We start from the raw sequence: 22,459 nt of genomic DNA, 5'->3' as shown, positions 1-22,459 counted from the left end.
AAGCTCAAGACGGATTATATTTGCAAAATATTACTAAAAAAGTTCGATTAATATGTGTCTACCTTTCGGAGAATAAATTTTCATCAGTGCATTCTTAAAAAAGCAGGTATTCGAATTATAATATTCCCAAGAGTGTCTTGACTAAAATAGAAGTTTTGTCCGACTTTCGAAATATCTCGAAGTCGAATTGAAATTTGTTTTTTACCACTATTGTAATCAAAAAGGAAATTACGTGAATAAGGGAAGAGCACCGGAGATCGACAGTGTTCCTCAGATCGTCAGGTTATTACGGTATTGTTGCTCCAAATCAATTAAAGATTATTAGCTCTTTTTTGCTATATAACTCTCACATGAATGCACTGCAATAGCTCAGATTTTATTTATAAAAACTATTTTCCCACCTGATTAAATTCGTGAAGATCCAAGGTACAGAGTGCAAGTTTGCAATTAAATTTATTTTTTATTAATTTATTGTAAAAATTAAAAATTCAAATGCACAGAAATAGTTAAATGGATCTTTAATATATCAATTCACATACACAAAATGACCAAATAATATTTTAAGGTTTATATTTTTAACGAAAAATCAAGCATGTCTCTTAACATTCCGATCCGGGGTGCTCTTTCCTTATTTGATTTATGGAAGAGATAGCAAAATTATCCTCTCTTTCAAGCTTGCTTTACTAAAAGGTTTAAATACAATATTGTAAATTCTTTTACGATTATTTTTTATATAATAATTTTAGGTGGCGGCATTACTTATATACTATCTGTCTTTACTTATGGACTCTTTGCAAAAAACTTTACAATGTCACAAAATGTTTTTGAAAAACCTCAAAATTTAAAATATTTGATATGCTTTATTTGGCACATCACTTTTTTTTGGTTTTCGGTGTAATTTTCTGAGAAATATTGCGACGAGGGCATAAATAAAGACAAGCCACAAGTAATGACGCCAACCTATCTAGAAGTTGTAAAAACTTGGATCATTTCCATTTTCAAACTTAAAAATGTTACAACTAGTCAAGTGAGTGAAAGAGTGATCTCTATATTGCGCCTAGATCTTTTCCTTGATATTTAAAGAGGAAAATTGCACCGAAATTGTTCGAAACTATTTGATAGTCTCTGTGCTCAAAAACACGTTGTGGTAGGATTTTAGAAATTTTCTTATTAAGGTTATTTCTCTATTAAAGAATAAACAGATATAAATGTCGTATTTATCAAGCGATTGGAAGAAGTAGGTGTTCATTTGAAAGGTCTTGGAATTCTAGACAAATTCCAGTGAGTTTTAAAGGGTTTTTCAATAACAAAATTTATCAATTAGTGAGCAGTCAGTTTTAAAAGCACAGAATGCAGAACACAAGTTCTAACATTCAGCTAAGAAGGGAAACTTTACAATCAATTTTTTAATATTAAAAATTACGAAGGTAAAGACAAAGAAATTAGTTTTCATTAATACTTGACATTATTTATTGTAGATTTTTCTACCTTTCTCCCCCATGATAAAATTAAAATGAAAACAATTAGTTCTTCTAAACCCCTACTGAATGTCCCCTTTGGAGAATTTCCATTAGCTCAATAATCCTCCCAATTCTACTCCACATTTAACGCCAATTGGCCTCTTGTCTCTTCCACCTTTTCTTCACCACAGATTCGAGAAGCTAAAGGCCAAAGATGCAGACTTTGAAGTGAGATTTGCACATTTGGGCAATTTGGGAATGCGAAATGGTGTGACCGAATTCAACTGGGATAGCAATATTGAGGATACGAGTACGGAGCAGCAGTGAAGAGGAGGGCTTAGTTAGTGCATCCCAGTGACAACCACAGTGATATTTTATCGGACGACGAATGATTTCACCGAGATAGCAGCTGACGAGAGGTATATTTTTTAAGAGTGATTTTTCTATTTATTGAAGTACTATGTCTTGAATGTAGGGTTGTGGAAAGATCTCGTTGGGGTGTTAGGAATTTTTTCAGGCGGGAAATTTGGTTTATTTCCAATTGCTAATGGGTTTTTAGCACGGAAAATTTAATTAGTGAAACTCAAGGGGTGACTTATATGAAGAAATCTATGGCGATTGCCCGAGAACTGTTTCGTTAAACATAAAATTTTTAGAAACACTTGAAAAATATATTGATGGGGAAATCGGAAATCGTCGTGAAATGGGATCTCTCAAGGAAAACTCATCAACTTTTTCCAAAGCTTTCGGCTCAGGCTCCGAACCTTCTTCAGTATCTGGAGCAAAAGAGAAACCGACGATTTCCGGTTGCCCCATTAATATAATTATCCTCACGTCGGTTTTTGTTTCACTTTTGAAAATCTTCTCAAAATTCGGGAGAGTTTCAGAAAGTTTCCCAAAAAATGAAAACCCAAAAAAGTTTCGTAAATCCAGAAAAAAGCCTTCAGAGGAATCCTATTCAGAAAAGGAACCATTTTGAGGAGTCTAAAAATTTAACAAGAGAATTTTCGCGAAATTCTAAGTACCTCCAGGTTTTAGAAAACTTGAAAAACCCTTACATGGTTTTGCTACAAGAAACCTGAGAAATGTTTGACGAAATGAAACCTACGAAGGATTTCGTGAAATCAGAAATCGCCAAAGGGTTTCAATAAATTTAGAAAATGTACGAAAGGGTTTTCGCATAAGCTTAATAGAATCCCAAATATCGAATTTATGAGCATAACAAGCCAAGTTTTGGCTAGTTATTGTTTAGAAAAAGTGAAAGTGTCCAGGATTAAATAGAAATGAGTTATGTACGAGATAATTGGTAATGTAGGGAAAAGTGCTCTCCCTTCGAACGTTTATGCCCTCGAATAATGTGACTTTCTTTTGTTTTTCGTAAGAGATTTACACTAAATTATCACGGAATTATCAACAATTGATGATAAAACCAACTAATATTTAATAGAAATGTGTAAGTCTCTTAGAAAAACTAAAAGAAAATTCACATTATACAAAGGCATGAACGTTCGAAGGGAGAGTACTTTCCGCTAAATGACTAAATTTCTATTTGGAGACACAAAATTAATGAATTGAATAGACATTAACCAACCACTTTGTCTGATTAAGTTCGTGAATTTGGTATTAGGTGGGTTTTTTAATTGTCGCGAAAACACAGAAACGAGAAGTTCTTGGCGAATGGGAATGAGTCACCTCTTGGAGAAAAATTATCCAATGGTTCTTGCACCCCTGGACGGATGCAAAAAAGTAGAAGAGGAGAAGTTTGAGGTTTGTGGGGAAGATATTGGAGTGTCTTCACGCTGTCTGAGAATGCATTGGAGCAAATTAATTTATGTGACGAAGTTTATTTGTCCGTTCAGTGAACGCGAAAAGGAGTGTCATTGAGAAAAAGCAGATATAGGAAAGTACACATGGAGTGCAAGCTGAAAATAGGAGAAAAACCTTGTCATTCAATGATTTTTGAAGCCAAAAAAATAAAACAAATCACAAATATAGAAAGAAAATGGGAGAAGAACTACGAGATATAAAATGAAGAATATTCATGATAATATATGCAATTGTATAAAATAAGAATAAATAAAAAAACAACAAATAAGTGAGTGTGAATGGGAAAATGAATGGGAGGATGTGTAACAATATAGTTAGTTACAAAAATAGCATATACAGCTACTAATTTGATACAATGAAAGTAAATTCTATTGAGGCCTCTTCTATTGAAGCACAACACTGTGTTTGGCTACATAAAATTTGCCCATTTATTTTCATGTGAAAATTAAATGAGAGACACTGGCGCATTGAACCATACCGCAATTTGTCTCAATAACATTTTTAGCACAAGAATCCATCATAGAGCCATTATTAATAGCCATTTAGATGGTAGAAAGATTAAATACAACAACAACGACAATTGAATGAAATTAGAAGAAGCTGCAGTGCCCGTATTTTTGCGCCATTACAAAAAAGTCACAAGGAAGTAAAAAATTAATATACCAAGAGAATCGTGTGAAAAAATTTGATGTCTGAACTAACATAGATTTTAATTGAGATTTAGATACTTTTAGAGGGGTGACAATAATTGAGTGTATAGAAAGAATAATTGTAATTAGAAGTTTTCTTTTTTTTTAAGAATGCAACAATGGTGTTTATTTTGTCAAGTTTTTACACGAATAAAAGAAAAATAGCAAAGAATAAATTAAGCAGTAGAAATTTAATAAGAACAGTATAATCTTTATGAAATTTTGCATTGAAGTAGATTTTGGTAAATTGCGTGGAATTTTGTAATTATGGCTTTACGGAATTAGTCACATGACGTTCAGTCATGAGAGGGTTAGTCTCATGCAAGTCAATTGCCTTTTACATTGACATTACAATACAAACATCTGTTAGCAAACTACAAAAAAGGAATTTATAAAAAATAATTGATAAGACAAACAAGGAAACCACCATCATTTACAATATTTTTAATGTTATTGCATTACAATGAAATCTTCAGGAAAGCTCTTCGTTTAAGATAATAGAAGGGTTAATATAGATTTTCTCGGATATTTCAAGCAAATCCCTACGAAATATTAGTATTCTTTTATCCATGGAGGCTCACACGAAAAAAAAAAACAGAAAAGCTCCCTGGATTATTTTGATTGTTTTACAGCTGTTTTTACTATAGGGGCTTAGAACCTAATTGTACCCCTATACGTCTGCGAAATTGTATAAAAACAAAAAAAAAACATTTTTTTACTGTAGAAAGTTATTTTGTCCTCTAAATAGACAGAAAAATTATTTTTTTTATTCTTGGACACCGGTGTTCCAATCGTTCTTAAAGGATTAATAGAAAAATCCATGAAGTTACTCAAGAAGCAAAATATCTGCCTTATGATGTCTACATACTAGAAGGAATTTTAGTTAAAAAATGCCTTTTCTTAAATCTGACGTTTCTGCCTATAAGAATAGGGTAACGTGTGGTATTTCGCGACACTTTTTAGCACTTTCAAGTTTCAAACAGCTTAACGACTTCTCAAATTTTTTTTTCTTTGTTTATACAAATATTTATTTTCCTTATGCTATCCAGAATAAGAATCTTAACGAAAAATGTTGAAAAATGCATCATTTTCCAACAAAATAGCAAAAAATGTAAAGAAGTAAAAATGGTATATTTCGGGACAGTTGGGTTTGTGTATTTCGGGACAGACAAAAAGCCGCTATTATGCAAATAAATTTCACCGAGCCTGATTATTTACCTTTTAGTAGAAGTTCTAAACTTCACTCTTTCAAAAAAAATTGTATCAATTTCACTTTTAAAGTGACATAAATAGAAAAAGCTAATCACTGTTTGTGTTGACATCTGCAAAATTGACCACATTGAAGGTTTTGTAAAAAGTGAAATGTGACACTCACAATTTCCGCGTATTTCACGTTTTAAATTAAATAAAATTTCAAAAGTTTTATGTTTGTCTGATACGTAAAGAGCTTAGTATTTTATAACGGCGTCTAGGATATGTTGTTATGTCATAAAAGAAAGAATTGTAAATTATGCATTCTATGAATGATTGACATATAAAACCTGTGAATGAGTTTTCCACCGTTTTCACTCCGGAGGTTGGTCATCAACGCTAAGACGGCAATGGTCGCATAAACGCAAAATATAAAATTACTTGAAAAGGACTCGAGTGTAAGCACAATAAATAAATAAAATAAATATACAACTTAAAAATAATTAGAAAACAAATATTTATAGGATTTTTTATGTGTCCCAAAATACCCATTTTATGTTCCGAAAAGCACCTTGTCCAGAAATACCACACGTTACCCTAGAGGAAATTTTCTTTGAAGAAGTATTTTTTAAAGAAATTGCCCCTAGTGTATATAGGCCTTTATAGAACCAAAATTTTGACAAGTCTTTTAAAGCACTTTTAAAAGGCTTTTATGATGTTAATTCTGTGTTGTAATTCCTGTAAAAGCTCTTAAGACCCTTAGGAGTGCGTTACTTTACACGGAATCAAAGCCGCTATAACAGGATTGTAAATTTTTTGTTTCTTAACACCTCACTTAGAGGATTTTACAAGATTACATTAAGAAAACTTGCTTTTAATTATTTCGCTGTGTTAAAAACTGAATTTTAAATAATCTTTTATTTATTATTATTATGTTTTCATTTAAAAAATATATATTCTCATAAAATCTCGTGAAGAAATTGTTGACTTTTATATGCTGAATAAGAGAAAAGACAGAATTCACCCTTTGAAGGGTGAAGTTTGAATTAGAAAGCAAAATTTTAGTGATCTTTTTTCAAGACAAAGAAATGATCAAGCTTCTTAAAATTTTTGGTATGTGTGACGATTATTTTGAACATGTAGTTCAGATTTCCTCCTTATTCGCAAATGGGTCATTACTGATTCAAAATATTTGTTTCGGTCAATTCTGAGGTAAATTAAATAATTAAATCGAGCTAGAACTTGACGGAGCTTCCAGTGAAGATCTATGGGTTAATGGAATGCTTTCTTATTCGAATTTCGAGTTAATACAAGTGTCAGAAGTTCGTCGTTTCAATCAATCGGTGTTATATATCTGCATTTTTGTGATTTTCTTATGTCAACTGCTTTATACGGAAGTGTTTCCAAAATTGTATATTTATCGTAGATTATATGATTTTAAATGACTTGCTGTTGTACTCTAAGAAAAACAAGTTGTTGACGAATATCGTAACTGACACATTGATTTCAAGCCATATTGTGCTCTTCACTTTGAATTTATCTAATTAAAAGGCATTTACTTTCAAAGAAATTCTTCTGGTTTACTGAAAACATTTGTCTAAGGTGACTGTCATGCGATTAATTTCAAACAGTTGTAATTACAAAATTCCATCCCGAAGCATAAAATATTAAAGTAAAAAGACAATTCTAACAAACAAAAACATGCTTATTAAATGCGTAGAAATTGTGATTTTTCTGTGTGCTCCAAATATTTTCATCTTTGTTTTTTTCTTTCACTGAACCCCTCTCTAATTAACAATCAAAAAATAATGATGAGTCAAAGCAAAAAGTGAGGAGTAAATTTTCTATAACCTTTTTGCTGTCTTCAGTTTGCGTAAAATTCTAATATATACAGTGGGTGGAGTGAAAATCCACAAAAAGAAGAAAAAAACATTTTAGAGCAAAAATGTGTCTCCTAAAATTTATCTTTTGTACCTTTCGCTTCCCTTTGGAATTCACAGTCAGTTATTTAAGATCATGGCAATTAAAATGGGCTCATTAGGGAGAATCGTGGCTTCTCTGAACACTCTATCTCTACCCCATTTCCCGCCGTCAAATTTTATACTCTTTTAATTACTCTCACAATTCACATAAAGGGCTTCGTTTCCATCTCCCTTAAAGCTTCCACGAGTTCTTGTGGCAGAAGCAAGGGGAAATCCCTTTGAAAAGATTTATGGAAAATTGTCGTTTGATAAAGATTAATTTTGTCAATATGAATTCATTTTAAAACGAATTAACTCACAAAGAGCAATGAATTTTGAGAAGATTTTTTTATACACTCTACAATTTGATATTAAAATTTTTCGGGAAACTTTTCTTGAAAACATAATTTGACATAGTTGTAAGAGGATTTTTCTATGCAAAATATAAATATTATAAAAGTCTTTTAGCTGATTTTTTATAACATACCATGAAACAACAAATGCATTGTAATAATTACATTAATCAAAGTTTTTACCGCATAAAAGGGTAATTGAATTTTCTGTAATGTCATTAAAATTAGTCATCAAAATTGGGTAAAACATTCGATTTCCTTTAAATAAAGTTTTATTAATAAATTAAAATGACCAGTGCAAAATCAAATTTGATTGGTAATGGTTCCAGCATACCTTTTAAGTTCATGAAAATTTCATGAAATTAAAATTCACATCCCTTTCTTTCTCACACGTTTTGCATATGTATATCTCACTCTTTCACACTCTAAGCTAAAATTAAGTTAAGCTAAATTGAGTTTGTTGTGATGTTTAAAAGAAGAAGAAGAGCGCGGAAGAATGAGATAGACACATGCAAAACGTGAGAGAAAGTGATTTGAATTTTAATTGTATGAAATTTTCCTGATCTAAAAATGTGCCGGAGAAATAAAAAATAAATTTTCAATATCAAATCAATTTTTCACGCCTCTAACTTTTAAATCAGTAAAATTTTGAAATTAACAGTCATTGATATTTGAAGAACTTTGCTATAATTTTACTATTCGTGGGGTATGGTATGACCTGTGAAATCCTTGGAACCACCTTCAATTGATTCACGACCTATGGGACGGCTAGATGAACTCATTGGTCCAGTAAAAATTATTGTGCATTTTCATTTACTTCATAATACATTTTTATGTAATACCGGATACCAGGGCTCCCCCTCCCCAAGATCACCTTTAGACGAACCGCGATATATCTTTAAAAGATGGTCCACGTACAAACCGGGGCAGATCTTCAAAACTCAACTTAAAACTTCCTAAACTCAGGAGTGAAATATTACTTTCACTTATGGCTCTTATGGTTTCAATTGTACATTTACATATATGCGATGTTCGCAAGAATTATAGCTTAAAGGCGAAAAATTGTTTTCTTACAGAAAAACGTGTAAAAAATTACAACAATAGTGTTATATTTAAAATTTGTTAACGATATATTGAAAACTCTTTTTATTTTCCTTTTGGCAAAACTTGCGTAATTCTACTCCTTTTATCGTAAGTCACAGATCTTTTGCTAATCTCACAGATAAAATATATTTTATTTTAGAAAATCATTTCATTTACTTAGAATTCTGAATTGGTGATTATAATTAATTTTAATTATTTGATGACTGTTTACTACGGATTGAGTGAAAAGTTACGGAAATCGCACTATAAATGCGAATGTAAGGGAAAGCGCGCAACCTTAGGACGATTCGAACTTCGGACAATTCAATTTTTTCTCTATGTTCCTTCTGGATTTCACCCATACCTCTTTCCGAAAATTTGAGGCATTGGACTAGCTATTAAAATATAATATTATAATGGGTCAATTTCATTTACAACACATTGAAAAAATAATTTGTGCGAAGCATAAATCGTCCTAAGGTTGCGCACTTTTCCCTATACTTGGTTAGAATTTTCTTTAGGTTAAAAGATTGAGCATCACCTAAATTTCTGTAAAAATATGTATTTTGCGAAAATTGGATTGTGATAAAGCGTTGTTTTCCCAAAAGTTGTAATGCTATATTGTTATTATTATTGAAGAAATATATAGTTCAATAGCTCTGAACATGTTCTATATAGTAGAAAAAAACCTTCAATTAATAAAATCTCAGGAAATATCCAGTTCTGAGCAAATAGCCAATCCTTTCTTGACCATTCAACAGTGTCCCTTTGTCGAATGAATTTTCCATTAAGCACGGGCCATTTCCCCAAATGACACACATTTGGCAAGTAGGGTGAAGAAAGTCGATTGTCGTGAGGATTAAAAGGGCGGAAAAATAGGCGTGATTGAATGAAATGCCCCAAGAAATTCAATCCTTGTATTTTTGCACGGAAAATTGAGGAATATATTGAATTAATGAATGTCTTGTGTTGAATAACAAACAATGGGAAAAATAGGGGACTAGGGAATGGAATATGTTTTCGAATTGGAAATGCCACTTGAACTGCGACTTTCAGGGTTAAAGCCAGCAAAAAAAAACAGAATAGGGAGCTAAATGACTTGCTTCCGAGTGTTTTCAGCATAATATACAATTGCCATGGTTCTCTTGAGAGACTTCCTCGAGAGACTCTCGGAAGAAGATGGGAAAGACCTCTGTTGTGTATTTTTTTTAAGTCCATTCCCAGAATTCACTTTTCACATCCCAGTTAAATTGACTCGATATGAAGTTCTTAATTGAATCAAACTGACTGTGAATTTGTTAAGAGGGTGAAGCTGAGTATTTTTTTGTGGTGGTTCTTTTTAAAGAATACCGTCACTATAAAATTTTTTGCATATCAAAATCCCACACTGATGAAACCTTTTTCCCCACAAAAATACAAAATCTAATATTTATGCCAATGATAAGAAAATTGAGACTCCTTCAGAAGGGCATGACTATTTTATTTTCAAGTCCCACATTTTGCAGGAAGGTTGTAATGAATCAAGGTAAGCTACAATGAAAAGTAATTTTAGGCCACGCCTCTTTCAGGAGTTATGGACAACATGATATAAATTTATTGCATTTTCAATATTCAGTAAGAAAATCCTCTTCTAGTAATGGCTTCACAGTTGAATCCCTCAATAATATTATAAGAAAAGGGGAAATATTTGTGAAGCCACGCCCATTTTTAAAGTACAGGCCATTTATTTGCATTGTACATATTAAAACTTCTTATTTCGGCCAAATTTTCCACAAGTTTGTATTGTATCCAAGAGTATTCCAAAATACAAGAGTTCTCTGATAAATAAAAGTCATTACAGTTCATTGCCCAAGTGATTTTGGGGGCGTGGTTTATTTTTCAATATAAATTTACATAGTAATCCATTAATACACTTTCAATATGCAATAACTTCAATTTTATTTGAATATAGCTCCGAACAAAGGCGTGTTCTATAATAATTCTTTGATGTGGCCTCCTCACAATTACTACCTCCTTGGAAAATATGGAAATATTAATAAGTTATGTTCTTTTGAAGGAATACCAGATAAATTTATGATGTAAAATTGTCCTAAGACCCGCCAATTTTTACACATTGATCCATTTATACTCATTCATAAAATTGTAAATGAAAGATGTTATTATTCTGATTTATCTCAAAGACCTATAATTCTATATTTACGATCATTTTCACTTTTCGATGCATATACTGTACGTTTATTGTATTGAAAATCTAATTTTAATGTTTTATCGACAAGAGGCGTGGTGGTGGAAAGACTGTGACAAAAAATAGGCGGAAAGATGTGAGAAAAATGAGAAGTTTGAGGGTAAAAGTCATTAAATACGAGGAGATAATTATATATTTAGTTGTATTTGTCTATTTTTGGGGAACTTTTTTTTTACACACATGAAATGAGATTAAAGAGATTTTCCTCAAATTTCTCTGCAACACTTAAAAAAATTATCTCCTTGCTCAGAAGTCGTAAACAGTTGCAGTTTAATAGATTCATTTGGGTTCATTTAAATACATGTCAACACACTGTCATACATTAAAAATTTACATTGTTTTTCATTTCGGCAATGTTATTGTCTCGCAGGATGGGAACAATGAACCTCATACCCTAAGTATACCGATTAAAATATTCATAATGTAAGAAGTTAAAAGAAAATAGCCTGAAAATTTACTTTTTGTAAAATATTTGAAAATTTAATTTGGATCTCTTTTCGTATCACAGATCATAAATGTATTACAAATACGAAAGTTATAATTTTAACAGTTTCAAATGATTTGGAATCTTTGAATTTGGATTTAGTTTTTCAAAAGGAAACCATTAGAAAATTTTATGTTTCTTGAGGAGAAAAGCCCGAATAGTTTTGATTGCTGACTAAATAATTTAGACTGATATGACTTATTTATTAAAATTCATAATTTTAATTCGGTTTTCAGATCAAAAGTTTTTGTATTTGAGTTTAGTTTAAAAAAAAAACATAAGAAAGTTTCGTGTTTCTTGAGAAAGGGACCAGAAAAATTTTGATTGCTGACTAAATAATTTAGATCGCTGAATTTGTTTAGTTTAATAAAATTTATAATTTAAATTTGGCTCTCGATCATTGGTGTATTTTTTAAACAAAGGTCTTTGTATTTTGATCTAGTTTTTGGACAAAAAGTAGAAGAAAATTTGATGTTTCCTAAGAAGAAACGCAAATGATTTTGATTGCTGACTAAGCAATCTAGATCACTGAAATCATTTAATATATTAAAATTTATAATTTGGTTCGGCTCTAGATCATTAAGCCTTATTTTGACTCAAAAGTTTTTGCATTTGAATTTAATTCTTAGAAAAAAAAAACATAAGAAAATTTCGTGTTTCTTGAGTTAGGCACCCGAATAACTTAGATTGCTGACTAAATGATTTAGATTGCTGAATTCTTTTTTTTAATGAAATTTATAATTTTAGTTCGGCTCTAGATAATTGATAATTATTCTTAAATAAGGGTCGCCTTTGTATTTGGATTTAACTTGTATTTAATTCTTGGAGGGAAATGCAAAAAATTGACGTATCTCGGCTAAGAAGTCCCATGCATTTTGATTGCTGACTAAACGATTTAGATGGCTGAATTCATTTAGTTTTCGGCTCTAGATCATTGATATTCATTTTGATATTTTGAATCTGGATTGTTGGACACAAAAGCTGAAGAAAATTTGGTGCTCCTTGGTAAAAAAAAAAGTTCCAATATTTTTGACTGCTGACTGAGTGATTTAGATCGCTGAATTCGACTAACATTCTTCTAATACTTGTTTTTCCTCACCTGAGTTTACATGCATTTCTCACTATATAAATAAAATTTTCCGTATTTTTCGTTTAAAATTTGGAACAATACTCACCGTGTTTTTGTTTTGTTTTCGCGTTCTGTCAAAAACAAAGTCAGCGTTAGGGTTGCCATATGATATTTGAAGATTGCAGCTTTTTGCTTAAAGCAAAAAAACTTTGATTCGTTGACCCAACTTTGAATAATTGGTTATATTTCAAATTTAAATTTAGTTTGGAGTGAAAGTTTAATTAGATATGTTAGAAAGAGTTCTAAGATTTAGATCAAATAAAATTAATTTGTTTAAAATTATTTCTATGAGTCGTAAGGAACGTAAAAAATATTGCAAATATATTTAAAGACAATAGCAAATTTTTAGTTCTCCGTACAGGGAACTCGTTATGTTTACATGAGTGATTAAAAGCCATTTTGATCATCAAAATTAAATCCGGCATTTGAAGACTTTTCATTGTAAAATTTCGTAAATTGTTTGGTCTAAAACTTACAAAAATACAAAGTTTACCGGAGTAGGATCCGTGGTGCAATTGGTTAGAGCACTCGACTCTTAGGCGGTGTGATCCCCGGCTCGACTGTCAGAGTTTTGAGCTCGAGTAACTTTGTAAACTGAATAATAAATGTTGTAAACTGAACAATGTTCAAAATGGCAACAAAAGTCCACATCGAAATAAATAGTAACAAGCTTATCTGTACGTTTACGAATAGGACTTGTCAAAAGTAATAGCGACTGATCTGTTTCAAATGGATTATGCAGTTAGAAGCTACTTGGCAATTTAGGGTTGCCAGCGGTGAACTAATTTCCTATTTTATTTATTTTTTACATTTTCCTATTCAATATGAGTTTTATCGAGCTTATCTCTGCATTAGGTAATTGTAAATGTTTAAGTAAAAACGTTTGTGTTTTCACTCAATGATTGAAGATCTCAGCAACTTTTTCAGTGTATTTTTGCTGACCGGTCAACACGTCTCGAACAAACAAGTTTCGGTTTAAGGTTAGCAGAATTCGTTTCAATTTCATTTCAAAATTTCTTTCAGTTGATCAGAATACCTCAAAACTATATGTTGGCTTTATTATGCCAAATAACCGCAATTTCCTCAATTACATTAATTTTCCAATAAATTAACAAACAAGTTCAACTTTCTCAAATAAACTATTTAATTTCCTGTTAAGTGGTTGATAAACCTACAGAAGCTATAGATTATAGCATATCTATTTATCAAAGAAATTGCTTAGAAGCTGTGAAATTGATTTTCCACAGAATAAATTCTTCAATTAACCAATTAATCTCTATAAATGGTAGTTTTAATTGAATGCAATTCTCAACATGTGCACATTCTCCTTAGATTCACTGCACTGTGAAATAATACACTGGAGCGGATTTATCATTAAAGGCGTGTTTTATTAATTTTCATGGGATTTTTGTGATTAACATTGAGACCTTTTCTATAGCGAGATAATCTTTCATAACCCGAAGAAAAAGTTGTAAGAAACAAAAAAAAATTATCGAAATAAAGTTCCCCAATTGTGCAAAAAAGCAGCCCGATGAGATAATCCTGAAAAAATTGAATGTTTAATTGAAGAATGATTAAATGACAATGTTAGTGGTGTTTTGTGCCCAATTATTCAATCACTTTGTCAGCCATTTGACCTCGACTTGACATTTTAATTAATAATTTGAAAATTGCGTGTGACTTGAAAGTTTATTTCTGATACAAACTGAACATTCAAATGAGGCAGTGCTTGGGTTGTATTTGTTTTTCTGCCTAGGAAAAACTCTTGATGTATTGTTTGATTTTGTGTTGGGAGTTTTGGGGAAAATTTCGAGGAAAATCTCTTGTAGGAAATCTCATGAAGAAGAAGCAAGAAAAGTGGAATGATATAATTTGTGCAATTATATTTGTTGGTTGCTCAACGTCAGAAAACACAAGTATAGATTATGGCAAATTGATTGGATTAATCACAAATTGGATGGATTTCATTCATCACAGCTGAAGCTTTTGATTGATTTTCCATTTAGTATCATTCAAATGAGACTTTCAGAATTTGATGAATGTTCTGAGTACTAATTTGGAATTTTATTTGGGAATTTCGTTGCTAATAAATCAACTGGTACAATGAAAATTGACTAGGATAGAGTTACAAGAGATGTAAGGGAAGATATGTGGAATTTCAACTATGTTATTGATATAGAAAATAATCAATTTGAGTTTATATTGCCGAAAGGTATTATTAAGCTTTTCAATTAAGCAGTACTCAAAAATAAAATTTGGCTACGTCGTATTCAAGAGTTACGGTGAATTAAAATTGATATTTTAAATTCGGATTGCAAATGTATTTTTCAGCGAGGTATGATTTTTACAATGTCAAAAATTTATTTACGAATGTAAAGACTTAAAGTTTCCTATTCATAAAAAATAGGCCACGCCTCCTACTTATTTTTTTTATAGAAAAACACTTATACTACAAAATTTCTTAATTTGGATTGTAAAGAATGAGTTCAAGCCTACATTGAAAAGGAATCAATAAATATTGTTATTAGCATCACAAAAATAGGAATGTAAGCAAATGGGCGGGGCCTAACCAATTTTTTCTTTTGGTTTCTGATTTTTAACATTCAAAATTTGTACAGAATTTCTCCGAATATTTGGTACAATATTATTGTCCGGTATAACGTCCAACGCACAATAACTTTCGTTTTGTAAATATGCATTCGACATTTCAGTGAGAGCGAATGAAACCGAGATCTAGTTATCTTGCTCTTTCTCATAGAAAATTTTGAAAACATGTTTACAAACAAAATTTATTGTGTGTTTGGCATAATGCCTAGCGCACAATGACTTTTGTTTTGTAAAAATGTTTTCGAAATTATCTATGAGAGGGAGCGAGATGACTAGATCTAGATTTCATTCACTCTCATTGAAATGTCAAAAACATGTTTACCAAACAAAAGGTATTATGCGTTGGGCATAATTCTGCCAAATTGTTCCGGAAAAATATTTACAAGTTCTATTTTTATATTATTCTTTTTAATGAATAATAATGGCCCTTAATAAATATTATAAGGTTGATTTTTTAGTTCGATTTTGGGAGGAGATAGTAATTTTTCCTATACTTAATCCGGAGAAAACTGAATCATTTGAGTGTTATTTGCTTTGACTGACGATTCTCTGTACAAAAATACAATTGATATTGAACAAAAGCTTCTTAAATTTCCACGATAAAATTTATACAAATTTATTAATATTTATTATTACATAAAAGTGATCTTAAATGTATAAATGCCAGAAAATTGGGTGTAAATTTTGAATGTTGGAAATGTGTGATTAGAAAATGATAAATAAATTTTTAGTAATGAAACAGCTTACTTAGACAACTTACATTCTTCTTACAAATTTTCTTGTGGGCGTGGTCTATAGTGGCGTAGCCAAAAACTTTCCGAACTTCAACAAAATAAGGTCAATGCCTACAATCTTTATGTTATCTTCCAAATAGGTCAATAGTCGCCAATTTAATAAAATTCTTATCTAATTTATCAAATATTGCATTAGTGTAAGAAAAATACAAAATGATTTTCGCTAATTGATTTACAAGGAATGTATATATATTTTGATTAACCAAAAGCTCAGCAAATATTTGCAAATTAATCGATTCATTAAGGGATAGAGCGCACAAATTGGTATTGAAATTTCTTAAGATATTCCACAAAAGAAAATGGTTGAGCACCAATTTATTAATTATTTTGTGCCATTTATAAAACAATAGGCAGTTACATCGTTACCATTATCAGAAAAAATACTCACATGGACATTTTGAAAATATTACAAACAACAAAAATATTAAAAAAATGTGAAAATTAATCCTTCCAGTTGAGAGTCTCCCTCCTTTTCTTCTAAACTTAGCGAAAAAAATAATTGTAATGAATATTTGAGAGATATTTCTGGTCGTTTTTTAGAAATGTAGATCTTTTTTTATTTTACTTTTTTCTTGAGTAGAAAAATCAACCTATATATTTTTAAGAGTTATTCTTAAGAATGAGTCATATTACTTCTAAGAAATTATTTTGTAAGAATTGTTTGTAGTGGAGTGTCCTTCTTTCTCAAAGGAGCATCTCTTTGTAAGATGAAAATGAATAAATATGTAAATAATTTTAAGAGGTGGTTTAATTATTTATCGGTTCTGTTAAAAGTAGAATTTATGTATGGAGTACATTTTCTTAAGGTAAGTGCATAGAACAAATTTATTTCCTCGAATTTTGTCTTTCACACAGGGATACATTTTTAATGGTTTTGAAACTTTCGCAATTTCTTCTACTTTATTGTATTTTTTTTAATAAAATTTTAAGATAGTGAGATAATTTGCAAACTATTAAAAAATGATAATATTATAAATATTTAATAGTTCCAGCTCAATATTTTTATGGTAAAGTTTTAGGGGAGCGTAAAGGCCTCTACACATTGGGAGCAATTTCTGTCAAAAAATGCATTTTTGACAGAATTTTGACGTTTCTGCCTACAGCACTGCAGCCAATTTCCTTCAAAAAAGCAATTTTTGATGAAAATTGTGCTCAATGTGTAGACACCTTAAGACACTTACACAAAGCTGAATTCTTGTCTGAAAAAAGACTAACTAAAAATATTTCCAATTCTCATGAGTGTATTTAATATTCAAACTAGGAAAACCTGAAGATAATCGTGAAATCAAACCATTTTGCAGTGTGTTTTTAAGAGATGCCTTTTTTAGACCAAATTCTTTTAGTTCAACTTGAAGAGAATTTAATAAGAAAGAAATTAAGCCTCAATTCATTAAAATCAATCAATAACTTTTTTGCAATATTTCTCGCTAATTTGAAGATATTATAAAAATGAGAAGTGATAAAAGCGCACTTCATAGATTTGGATCTTTTGGATGTTCGCCCGGGACGTTTGCAAAACTGTAGGGCTCTCCTTTGTCTTCTTTCCTGTATCTTCAGAAACACTTCGAATTGACTTCTGAAATTTTTATCGTATATTGTTGTCCAGGGCTCGGGGAAATCTAATTATCCATTTCCCGAGTCCCACGACAGGTTGCTCCTTTCTTCGTGACTTTCCCAAGACTCCCCCTATCTCAACAAAAACACCCTGTTGCGGTTAGGGTTGTGCTTTTACATAGTAAAACATATTTTTACTTTTTACATGTAAAAAATATGTTAAAATTAAAAATTAAAAATATGTAAAATATAGAAAAGGAAAATTAAGCTTTTTTGAATCTTTTTAACATTTCCTGTAAGCAATATCAATATTGATATTGCATACGAGGAATATCAAGAAAACATTCTTGGGAAAACCATGAAGAAAATTTTGTTTATTTCTTCAACTGCCACGGAGTATGAGATAATTCTCCACTGAGGAGAAAAAAAACTGGATGATTTGAGTGTCATTTGCTCTGATTGACGATTTCTCTGTACATAAATACAATTAACATTGAACTAAAGTTCGTAAAATTCTCAGAGTATGAGATAAGGTAATACGGTAATCGAGAATTTCCGTAAGAATTGCAATAAAAATGCGTATATTAACGAAATACGGTGAGCATTTAACTGTCAATGTGATTTTGCCCTTAAGGTGTCTACACATTGAGAACAATTTTTGTCAAAAATTGCTTTTTTGAAGGAAATTGGCTGCAGTGCTATAGGCAGAAACGTCAAAATTCTGTCAAAAATGCAGTTTTTGACAAAAATTGCTCCCAATGTGTAGAGGCCTTTACAGCAAAAAGCCGCAAAATATTTTACTGATTACAGCGAAATTCTTGATTGACTAAAAAATAAAATAAATAAATTTTATATTTGATGGCTATCAATCAATTTCACATTTTTTACTCTTTAACTTTACATGTTAAAAATGTTGCACATGTTAAAGGTTTTTTTTTATTATATTAAAAATGTAAAAAATTCGCTTAACCCTTTAAGCACAATTGGAACACCGGTGTCCCATAAAGAAAATAATTTTTCCTGATTACCCAAAGTTATTTTTTTCCTTATGTTTGTACGTAATTGCAAAGCAGAAGGTTGAACGAATCTAGGGTATTTTTTGCCAGTCTCTAGTTATTTGCTATATACTAAATATTTAAGCTTAAAAAAGGCGAATTTTTAAATTCACATTGAAAAATAATTTTAATAATTTTTTATACTTCCAATTTTTTTTAAGGAAAACCATTTTGGGAATAAAAACTACATTACTCATACGTAATATTTTTCATTAGACTGAAAATTATTATTCATTGTTATTGTTAGAAAAATTACTTAAAATTTCGGGATATTTTTGTCCCTATCACACGTAGAGGTAAAAAATGCACCGAATCAGACTCTGTTGAACTTTCCAAAGTTAGATGTAAAACGTTTCACAAATTTTGTTTAATTGTTTAATTTTTATTATTGATTTTTGGTCCGTAAAAAGTGTCTGGTCGTTAAAGGGTTAACCCTGGTTGCGGCACCGTTCTAGAGAGGGCAAGTGACTACAGTCTTGATTGAGGAATTGACTTCAATAGGGGAAAGTACTCTCCCTTCGAACGTTCATGCCTTCGAATAATATGAATTTTCTTTTATTTCCCTAAAAGACTTACACATAATTATCTTGTAATTATCAATAATTAATGATAAGCTAATTAATATTAAATAGAAATGTGTAAGTTTATGGGAAAAAAATAAGAGAAAAACACTTTATTCGAAGGCATGAACGTTCGAAGGGAGAGTATTTTCCCCTACTATTCTTAAATAATTTCATTATTATTATTACTTATGTCGAGGTGGTCTCAGAAACAATCCCGGGCACTGCGACTGATCAGTCTATTGTACCTAACCTCCTTATTTGTTAGAGCTCTATTTTGGCGCTCTTAATGTGAAGCGTATCATTAAAACGCTAGCTTCATATTAAAGACATTTAGCCTAAAATGCCCGTCCAACTCCTCGATTCTGTCAATAGCGCGGCTACTTATGGGTTCTGCTGACCTGAATAAGAATAGTGCTGTTCAGAGGGGGACAGAATCGAGAACAATAACAACAATTTAAAATAATATAATAATAATTAAGTGTTGTTCCGCAACAAATCAAGGACAATAAAGCCCCAGATTGGAACGTTTTGATGACAGATGCAGGGCAGAAACAGAGTCGTCCAGTGATATCCTCCGCTGTATCCCAAATTCCGGAAAAGCCTAATTCGACTCAGCATAAATTACATGTTAAAGCCCAGTTTCCTTTAGAAATATGCGAAAAAATCGTATATCAATGTAGTCCCACAGCTCAACGCAGCCCCACGTCCCCCTAGATTTTCTCTTAAATTTCACATTACGGTGAGTACAGTGTAACAATTCCCGCCTGGACGTGATTTTCCCTACCATGATGAACAGGATATCCATTCTCGAAACGTAAAGAATAAAATTGTGAAAATAAATAAAAGTTCAGTGTTTCCGTCCATCTCCTGTTACATTCCATCATTCCCTAACCAGTAGATAGTCCTATTACTTTGGGTTTTGTTTACAAGTGATTCCATCGAACCGAAAATCTTCTGAAATAAAAACAACCCCTTTAGCACATTAAAATAATTTCTTAAATATTTATTCTCTCCCATTTTGATCAACAACACCACAGAGATGATCTTATAGTTTCCTTGAAGGAGTGCATATTATTCAGGAACTCCATCGGGAATGGTTAAATTCGAGGAATGTGATGATTTGTAAGTACTTTTAAGAGTAACTGGGCTGGTTGGGGAGAGATGCTCAGATTCACAGTTAAAGCTCGTGACACGACAGAATGTGATGTTCCGGATTGTTAAATAGGCTTCCGGGTCACTAGAGAAGTGACTGTTCCAGCATAATCTTCTCGAAGCCCGCCGGTGGTGGATGATTGAAGTTATCCAGGAGAACGTCCAGGACAGCTCCATCATCAACAAAGAGGGCAGGATAGACGGTTCCTCGAACATTGAGCACAGGAACCTCAAGATTCCGTCCGTTGAGGTAGAAGTTAATCTCAACGTGATCAAATGCCACGCCAATTGTGTCCCCTTCTGTAGGCAGAGTCCGTGTCTCTTCCTGCCCTTGCTCCTTTATTTCCATCGACTTCTCCTGCAATTGATGTATTTCCTGGTCATTGTGCCACACAATATTGTCTGATGCCAAGCACCAGGATTCTGCATCTAAGCCTCCCTTGGCCCTGTTGAGATCTGTATTCCGAGTGGCCAGGCCAACAGACCAATGACCACTCTGCTGCACCTTCACTTCAAAGTATGACTTTGACTGGACCAAAGGTGCTGTGGCCAGGACACCTCCGGAACCACAAACCCTCTGCCCGTTCTTCACTATCACAACTTCATGCCCTGCAAAATTATCTAAAAATAAGTTCCAAAACATTTTGGGGCAGTACCTTTCGGGATCAGAGGAGAGTCCTTACCCATGTGTGTGGTGTCCAGGTGAATGGGATTCTCTCGGGGGCGCACAGTGACCGTTTGAGTGGCGAAAGCATCCCCCAAGCAATTGCGCAGGCAACAGAACATACGGAAACTATTTACTGCACAACAGGACTACTGAAAATATCAGGCACCACTCCTGGGATATCTAGGGATGCAAAACAGGCAAAAATGTGTGGAAATTCATGAATATCCTACCGACAGGAGACACTTTTCACCTCTATAAACTAAACTGAGGTTATAACGTTTGAAGAGGGGAAACTTAACGAAATGCCATACAAGGAACCTTTCAATGTTGTGCCCCAGATGGTGCTAGATGGTTTGTGTTCAAAACAAAAATTCACCTCGACGTCTTGTGCGTTAACCCTTCAATTGTGTCGCTCCGAGCAAGAGTGGGCTATATTGATTCGGAATGCATATACGATAGGTTCTCTTTTTATATCCTCACCCATCCCTATCTATACCCAGGTCTCAGGCCCTGGGCATATCATGACCGAAAACCTACACGATTAAACAACACGGAACACGTATGGGTTCCTTTTCCTCTCACTGCCTCTATTGTAGACGGGTATTCTACAGCCGAAAGCCAGAACAGAACTATTAAGTCTGGAATTTACTGTTTTTCAAGGGTTCAGCAACACCAAATGTGGAGGATTACCTAAATGAATTACAATGATAACCTGATTAGTTCCTGACCTTACTGCAACTCACTTCCAGCAATACCTGCACAATTCAATAAAAGATTAGGTTAGGTTGATTGCCTTCCTACAGAATCCACATGTGCCCAGAATAGATACCTGTTGAAGAGACACAAAGTGATTAAACCGGGTCGATTGACCGGATTTCTTTGTGCCACGTTGACTCCTTTGAAAAGAAGCTCCCTTTCCAAATAAAACGCTGGAGGATCTCTATTCACGGAATCTTTAATAACTATTCTTTTAAAAAACACTTAATTGAACTCCACAACTCTTTTAAACTTAATCTCGCAAGAGGATTACAATGAATTTAACTGATATTTATTGCGCAAACTTCAGAACAAAATCTTTCCTATATGATGGCTTCCAATAGACTGTACTTTTTCTCCAAGCGTGAGCTTTATCCAAGTTGCCACTGGATAAAAATTTCTCTTTTTCCCCTCTCTTGCGAAGTGACATTTGACACATTCCAAAAACACATGTCCATGCTGAAAATATGGACCAATTTACAACACCAAACGTTATTGTAACGTAAGATTTTTACAAGTAATCTTACGAATCTTCCCATTATTGGTAGGGGAAAGTACCGACCCCAAATTTCATAATTACTACATTTTTCCTATGTTTCTGGCTCACAACGTTATTCCATTAGTAAGTAATCACTTTTTGAGAATTCATAATGACAGGGACTTTAGCCGCGGAACCGATCATATCTTATATTCTTAACCTTAAGTTAATTATGTTCTTATAAAAAAAACAAATCAAATTCGTGTCAAGGTGTTCATCACTACCCTAGTTTCTCCTATTTAGTTCCCACTTCATCAAAGTTTCATTTTGATGGTCAAAAAATGTACCATTACTAAATCGTAACAATGACGTCGGCACTTCGAGTTTAAACTTACCATTTCGATTGGTGTC

General features: G+C 32.2%; 2 protein-coding genes across 7 annotated transcripts in view; one reads left to right on the top strand and one right to left on the bottom strand.

Annotated features, from left to right (window-relative positions):
* LOC129799271 (heparan-sulfate 6-O-sulfotransferase 2) overlaps positions 1-16,562 on the top strand; it is a 36,126-nt gene extending 19,564 nt beyond the window's left edge. Inside the window, exons 5-6 of one of the 6 annotated variants that reach the window (XR_008751497.1) lie at positions 1,652-2,232; positions 2,843-16,562. Coding sequence is in view for 1 of the 6 variants with exons in the window: in XM_055843016.1 (XP_055698991.1) it covers positions 1,652-1,787 (136 nt within the window). In the remaining 5 variants the exon portion in view is untranslated. Of the gene's footprint in view, positions 1-1,651 lie in introns of all 6 variants that reach the window. The other 5 variants (XR_008751496.1, XR_008751500.1, XR_008751498.1 and 2 more) reach the window with 5 other exon arrangements.
* Positions 16,563-19,985: 3,423 nt separating this feature from the next.
* On the bottom strand, positions 19,986-21,116 carry LOC129799282 (SPRY domain-containing protein 7). The gene is made up of 2 exons (XM_055843029.1): positions 20,831-21,116; positions 19,986-20,756 (listed from the first exon to the last, which is right to left on the bottom strand). Exons 1-2 carry the CDS (start codon positions 20,931-20,933, stop codon positions 20,233-20,235), a joined length of 627 nt encoding a protein of 208 aa, XP_055699004.1. The 5' UTR covers positions 20,934-21,116; the 3' UTR covers positions 19,986-20,232.
* Between the last annotated feature and the right edge of the window lie 1,343 nt (positions 21,117-22,459).

The sequence above is a fragment of the Phlebotomus papatasi genome, chromosome 1 (assembly GCF_024763615.1).
Source record: "Phlebotomus papatasi isolate M1 chromosome 1, Ppap_2.1, whole genome shotgun sequence".
Classification (NCBI taxonomy): Eukaryota; Metazoa; Arthropoda; class Insecta; order Diptera; family Psychodidae; genus Phlebotomus; species Phlebotomus papatasi.
Note: the sequence above shows the minus strand (reverse complement) of the source record. Positions and strands in the feature narration are given on the sequence as shown.